The sequence below is a fragment of the Girardinichthys multiradiatus genome, chromosome 21, assembly GCF_021462225.1.
Source record: "Girardinichthys multiradiatus isolate DD_20200921_A chromosome 21, DD_fGirMul_XY1, whole genome shotgun sequence".
Classification (NCBI taxonomy): domain Eukaryota; kingdom Metazoa; phylum Chordata; class Actinopteri; order Cyprinodontiformes; family Goodeidae; genus Girardinichthys; species Girardinichthys multiradiatus.
In genome coordinates, this window is record NC_061813.1 from 13,626,831 (window position 1) to 13,634,609 (window position 7,779).

Below are 7,779 nucleotides of genomic sequence, written 5' to 3' on the forward strand. Positions count from 1 at the left end.
TTACTGTCATTTTAAAGCTCATACAACTTTCTCTCTTGCCTGGGCGTCCTACTGTCCATCATACGTCATCCAGACCACACCTGCAATGGGCCCCTGTTAGGAACTGCTTCCAAGTATCACCTCTCTCAATCACCCTGACTTTCCCACAATGCTTTAACAACTGGGGCCTGTCATGGGAGTATCCAATATGACTCTAAAAGAATTGTGATCCAAAGTTATAAAAATCGGCCCCTCTAGGAATATATAATATTTTTATTATTCATTATTAGTTTGTACACTGCTGTTGACTTTTATTATAATAATAAAACAAAGGTTTTTCCAAAGTATTTTAAGTGGTTGTGTCTTTTTAAGTTAGTATGAATTTGTTTTTGTCTGGTTCACACTATTACAGTATGAAAATTGTGGCAGCCCAAATCTTTCAGGGCCTACTGGTATGCTACGCCACTGGGTCTTCATGATGTTGTTTGTTCACTAATGTTTTCTAACAAACCTCTGACTTCACAGAAAAGCTGGATTTATACTGAGATTAAATTAAACAAAGCTGTACTTCAAGGATATCAGATTATAGGAAGTTAATACAAATTCATTCCACACTTTTTGATCTTTAAAAAGTTTGAAAAGCATGAAGCCTTTATCTTTCACTTTACAATTCTGCATTTCTTTATGTTGGTTTGTCATATTAAATGACAATTACACAAAAAGGGATAGATTCGTTTTTACTTTATTTAAGTGCGCTTGATGTAAGAGAGTTCAACTGAAACAAATCATGAATGCCATTTGAATGAAGTAAAAACACAAATTAGTCAAATGGGCAAAGTCCATAAATTATATATAAGATAACAAACATTACAGATTCAGAATTCATGATGATTACACCCTGATTACAGAGTTACTGAAGGGCTCTGTCTTTAAAACTTCTGTATCCTAACATTTGTTTTTCTCTAACTAGGGTTTTTTTTCTGCCCTTTCTTTGTGGATAGAGACTTAATAATTTTTAAAAGATTTTGAAACATGTCATACCAGTGAAAATACAGTAATACTCAATAAAACAGATTGTATTGAAAAGTTAACTTCTTTCACTAACTCATTTTACTAAGGGAAACACATAATAAAGATTAATTACACACAGACCGATGTTTTAAAGCCTTTATTTCTGTTAATTTCTGCTTTAAGCTAACAAAAACATGACATTTAGGATTAGAATATTACATCAGGCTAATAAAAACAATTAATACAGAAGTATGGGTTTGATAAAAAGTATGTTAAATACCTTCTCAAAGGTTGTTATTTTCAAATGGTACATTAATCTGACAAATGTTTTTCTTTCACTGATACACATTTTCTTGGTAAATATACTCAACTCACAGAAGCTGCTGATTTGCCAGTGTCAAAGTTTTCAATGCAATAAAGGTTACAAGGTTTTTTATAGCAGTTTTATGTCAACTTATTAAATGTTTCCACCTGGGACATGCTGGTTAGTCAATATATTGTAAGGAAGCCCAGACATCTTCCACACCCATCTGTTCCAGCTCTTCTGTGAGAACCCCAAGGCGTTCCCAGACCAGCCGACAGACATAGTCTCTCCAGCATGTCCTGTCTTTCCTTGGGGTCTCCTCCCAGTTGGACATGCCCGGAACACCTCCCTAGGGAGGCGTCCAGGGGGCATCCATACCAGATACCCGAGCCACCTCAACCGGCTCCTCTCAATGTGGAGGAGCAGCGGCTCCACCCCTTTTCCACCAACGTGGTTCGGAGCCTGTTCCGGTTCCCGAACGTGTTTTACAACCAGTGACGTGTGTTTCCAACTACGAAAAGATGCCCCAAACGCAAACTCTAGTTCAACTCTGGCAGAATACTTGGTTCTTCTGCGCAAACCCTGTTGGAGTCAAAGCCGCAGCCACAGAAGCAACAGGTAAGGCACCGAAGCCAAAGAACGCACTGTATAAACATTAATATAGCACAGAGTTTGCACTGATTCGTCTGTCAATCTCCAGCTCCAATATTCCATCATTAGTGAACAAGACCCCAAGATACTTAAACTCCTCCCTATGAGGCAGCACCTCATCTCCCACCCGGAGAGAGCAGTCCACCCTTTTCTGACTGAGGACAATGGCCTTTTTTGTAATGCATACCAAGCTCAGTGGTCCAAAGTACTTTTTTCGGATGAAAGCAAATTCTGCATGTCATTCGGAAATCAAGGTGCCAGAGTCTGGAGGAAGACTAGGGAGAAGGAAATGCCAAAATGCCAGAAGTCCAGTGTCAAGTACCCACAGTCAGTGATGGTCTGGGGTGCCGTGTCAGCTGCTGGTGTTGGTCTACTGTGTTTTATCAAGGGCAGGGTCAATGCAGCTAGCTATCAGGAGATTTTGGAGCACTTCATGCTTCCATCTGCTGAAAAGCTTTATGGAGATGAAGATTTCATTTTTCAGCACGACCTGGCACCTGCTCACAGTGCCAAAACCACTGGTAAATGGTTTACTGACCATGGTATCACTGTGCTCAATTGGCCTGCCAACTCTCCTGACCTGAACCCCATAGAGAATCTGTGGGATATTGTGAAGAGAACGTTGAGAGACTCAAGACCAACACTCTGGATGAGCTAAAGGCCGCTATCGAAGCATCCTGGGCCTCCATAAGACCTCAGCAGTACCACAGGCTGATTGCCTCCATGCCACGCCGCATTGAAGCAGTCATTTCTGCAAAAGGATTCCCGACCAAGTATTGAGTGCATAACTGTACATGATTATTTGAAGGTTGACGTTTTTTGTATTAAAAACACTTTTCTTTTATTGGTCGGATGAAATATGCTAATTGTGTGAGATAGGAATTTTGGTAAAATAGGGAAAGTAATTTTTTGTCTGTCTAAAGAAAATTAAGCTTCATGATAATCAAATTAGATGTCTTTTTTTTTAGCTTCAATACTTCATTCCTTCTTTATACAAAGCTATATTTCAAATCATCATTAGGGGGTAGGTAATATTTAAAGACACTATTCAGTGATTATTTTTTTACTGACAATAACAACAACTCTGGGTAATAAAGTATGAATGTCCATTGCAAATGTTCACAAAATGTGAGTCCTCAGTCCTTTAATGCTGTCTAAAAATTTCACAAAATTTTAAAACGGCATACTGAAAAAAAGGCAAATGCTGCTTTGTGTGTATTTGTCTTTTACATGCATGGGCTAATGACATCACAACAGGCCCTAGAATAAAGCTGATCAGCTTTATTTGGAGGACAACCAAGTTTTGAAAAAACTTCCAACAGACATTCTAAAACAAATGAGTTTCCTTTTAAGTGGAAGATGTTTAACCTTACACATTGGACTACGATGATACCCAAGCATTGAAAGATCCTGCTGTGGATGGCAACGCTGAAGCAAATCGTGATGATGATAATACTGTAGTTGTTTTCTGAACTTTAATTCATACAAATCTGTTTATTTTACAGTTTGAATGTTTCTATCTCACTGGTTTCCGTGCATCACATTAAATAGTTACGTGATTTGCCAGTACACTAAACGTAAACAACTTCTCTCTTTCTGGCTGCCGAGGAATGACGTGTTTTATTTTACTTCATTGCTCTGATGTTGGGTCGAATGATGCTGACTAATTGATTTGTAGATGAATTTGGCCCAAAATGATTGCTAAAGATCTTTGATAATACACTCTGGCCATTTCCATTAGTTCTGGTCCTCCTCATAAACCACTTCTGTGTGTTTTATTGGTGCCAGATTTTTCTGGATTCTATGCAGTGCACTCATATAAAACTTGTATATTTTGGAGCAGCCGTAGCCAACAAAATACTAAAGCAAACTGTTCTGTGGACAACAAATTATTTCTAAAGCGAATTTGAAAGGTTTTACGGAAAGATATGATTATTAGCTTTAAGAATGGGCTTCATAGAAGTGATACAGTTGACAGAGAGAGAAAGAAACAACAGTACCAAATAGGGATCTTATGACACAAGGTCTGACAATTATTAAAACATCAAGTTCATGAAGTAAAAATGAAAATTTGTAGTTTTCTCAAAAATATTTCTAAAGCCAGTGGGAGCCACATAAAAACATATTTTTAATCACTGCAGAAACAAATGAAGTAGCCAGTTAAGTTTTTGGCACTACCTTGACATCAAACTCTATTAAGATTATCTTTCCTCTTTAACCACGTCTTCCAGGTGCAGGGGTATTATGTGTGAAAGTAAAACATTAATTGTAGCTATAATGATAATAATAACTGAGTACTGTTAGCAGCCACAGTGTAACTATCCGGCTGGCACAGACCATAAGGAAAAATATTTTCATTAAACTATTTCATCTTCTTCCAAAAGCTCTTAAGGGATCTTTTATGAATACTGCAGCAGAAATAGCTTCCAAACTGAATCAGCACAACAAAGGAAAATCCATACGATTATCTACACATATACTCGCTTTATTTCAGAAAATGGGTAGTTAAAAGGTTCTCCTAAAGTTGTTAAACTAAAACTTGTGGGTGGGCTGCGGGGGTCGTTCTGGGGCATTCTCAAACACATACATTTAAATGCTGGGAAGTAATGACTGCCACCCCTGAACAAAGCCTCCTGTACAAGGTCTGACAGCCTGAGACTGACAGCTTAATCATTTCCAGCTCGGTATAATACCATGAAAGGTTTGTCTTCTTAGATAAATCGAAAACACTGAGGCTGAAAGGCTGAAGCAATTTGCATGCAGCTCCTGATAAAATTATGTCTTCTTTTTGCCTTAATGGCAGCTTGGTAATTATTATCAGAAGCCGATAAAAGATTAAAAAAAAAACTGACTATAGAACTAACGATATGCACACAGATAATTGCATAGGGATTGAATACTGAAAGTAGTTTCATGATTTTCTGTGAATTGATTACTTTATTAACCCTTCTAAAATACCAAATCTGCAGTAAATGCATTCTAAATCCACCAGCAAATTAAAGGTAGAAATGCACCAATTAGTTAGCCAGAGATCGTCATTAGACAATTTTCACCTGATCACCTCTGATGGGGGCACAGCATTGGCTAATGATGATATTTTTTTCAACTTGTTTAAATAATCAAAACTGAGAACTCCCACCATTTCAAGGCAATAAACACATCAACCAACAGCATGTATTTTATGCATTTGCTTAAAAACTAAGAATCAAATAAAGGTTTGGAATATTTACTGTGATACATATAACAGTATATGCATATTTATTGCATATATCTTGTAAGTTCTTCATTTTCTGTTGGATTCAGCTCCCATCAAAGAACTTGCAGCATTTATTTTCTCTTTTCTGTTTTTTAATCCTTAGAATACATGAATTAGAATCAGTCAAAACTGAAATTGGCAGCCTGAAAAAAAAGACAGACCTGAACTGCAACCTGTATTTCCTTTTGACAATTGACACAAAACATGAGCTGACTAACAAAACTGGCACCGGCTGATATCCCATTAGTACGCTAACCGAATAATCACCTCTTCCTAAAATGAAAGATTCTCATTTTAGTGAGTTATGAGCAACTACATCGTCACAAAAGTGTCAAACTCAGAGTGGAAAAGGTTTGGGAAACTGATTTTGGATTAATTGAAGGCTCCCCTGTTTTCTGCAAAGGTGAAAAAGCAGTGCATTGATGCCTCAGCACCACAGAGTGGACAGCAGCTCCCCTACCATCATCACAGAGAGACCCTGATTCCCAAGGAGCACACTGTTCCAACCATTTATCATTCATGGCTTTCTGTTATTCCACATTATCCTTGCCATGAACTGCACATGCATCTGTATTGCCTACAAGCCTGCTCAAGGTTAGGCTCAAACAATACGACAAGAAGGAAGGATGTGTTTTTTTGTGCAGGGTGCTGAGGTTATGACACAGAGACAAGATTGTGCAGAGTATACACACACAAGCCACATAAAGCACAAGTGCACTGTTACAAATAGTGGAATTAATGGTAAATCACTAAAAACAGTGGCTGCCAGAAATTCACAGTATAACTACAAAAGACCCTGTATGTCACAGTGCAGTATTTACTAGTGTAAAAGTAACAAAAAATAAATTGTAAATTACAAAAAAAATATGTAAATCTGATTGCAGTTGCAAATATCACAGTATTTTTCTCTAACTTTAAAATTAAAATTATTTAATTCATTGAGCCAGAGGTATGATCTTGGTAAGATAGAAAATGTGTTGCTTATGTGTTCATTGATTTTCATTTTAACCGGATTGTTATATTTCTATGGTAAATTAATGTATTGTAACATAAATGACCTTAAAAATGTAATTATTAAAGTGTGACTTGATTAAGGGTAATTACCTGAATCTATAATAGTATTTTTACCTTTTTACAGTTCTTTACTGCTACTTTTATAGGTTATGTTGGAAGCCGAAGCGTCACCATTAATGAAAGCAGCCACTATAGCCTATGTTGACGTGCTTGTTGGATATGCTTGTTCCCCTAAGTACATTCTGACATATTTAGTTCTTACTGAAACACAAAAATCACGGAACTTCAGTCTGTTTCTGCAGAACGGATAAGGATCCATGCAATAATAACAATATTCCAACTTTACATCTATCAGATGGATACAATTAGGGTAAAAAAAACGCATTCAGCTGATGTAGGTTTTATTTTGGATCAATTAGACTGACTTCAGTGATGGTAAAATATAATGCATTATCTTATATTAAGAGTTTTCAGCTGAGTTTGTATTATCCATATAAAGAAACAAGCATAACGCATCGCTGCGAGTATTAACTCCAAATTAAATGGTAAATATGTGCGGCAAATCAGCGTTATTCAGAAGGAACAAGTGTGGCACACAAGGAAAATCTGGGAATAAGCAAACTGACCATGGATGGATAGAGTCCGAACACGGCGAGGAAAAGGAGCGGGTAAAGGACGCTCAGAAGGACCCGCATGCTGACAGGCTCCAGGCGGCTACTTTCCTCCGGGGTCCTGAGTCCTCTACGCTGCCTCACAGCGTCTTTGTTTTTATGGCTGAGGAGCCGCAGAGAGAGCGCTCTGACAGCGGTACGGCAGCCACGCGTTCAAGCAACATCACACCCACCGATCCCCGGTGCTCTGACTGGAGGCAGGGCCGGCGAGGAAAAAAAGAAAAAGTTTGAAGCGGAGGATAAATATTTAAATATTTCAGTCCTTATGTCGACTGCAGGGGAGGCGCACCAAGTGACATCACCTGATTGATCTATCTATCTATCTATCTATCTATCTATCTATCTATCTATCTATCTATCTATCTATCTATCTATCTATCTATCTATCTATCTATCTATCTATCTATCTATCTATCTATCTATCTATCTATCTATCTATCTATCTATCTATCTATCTATCTATCACAGCAGACCTACCTAAATTGACAGGGTTAGGAGAAAATTATTCAGAAAAGCAGCCAAGATGACTCTGGAGGATCTGCAAAAGTCCACAGTTCAGGTGGAACAATTTGTTGACAGTATAACTATTACTTGTGCACTCCACACATCTAGCGTTTCTGAAAGGAAGAAGAAAGAATAAAGCCATTGTTGAAAGATAGCCTAAACACACACCGTATCTCCAGTGAAACATGGTGGTGACATCATGCTGTGGGATACTTCTCTTCAGAAAACTGAGGTATCAAATAAGCTTAATACAAGGTATTCTTGGAAGAAACCCTGTTAAAGGATGAAAAATAATTGAGACTGAGGTAGATATTTACCTTCATGTAGGACAGCAACCTTAAACATTTTCCCATCTAGCTACAATAGAAAGGTATTGGTCAAAATGTTAC

At 37.7% G+C, this 7,779-nt stretch overlaps 1 protein-coding gene across 1 annotated transcript in view; it reads right to left on the reverse strand.

The window, feature by feature from the left end:
* olfm3a (olfactomedin 3a) overlaps positions 1 to 7,094 on the reverse strand; it is a 60,374-nt gene extending 53,280 nt beyond the window's left edge. Inside the window, exon 1 of the mRNA XM_047349069.1 lies at positions 6,842 to 7,094. Within this exon, the coding sequence (XP_047205025.1) occupies positions 6,842 to 6,910 (69 nt within the window). The 5' untranslated portion in view covers positions 6,911 to 7,094. The remainder of the gene's footprint in view (positions 1 to 6,841) is intronic.
* Positions 7,095 to 7,779: the final 685 nt, after the last annotated feature.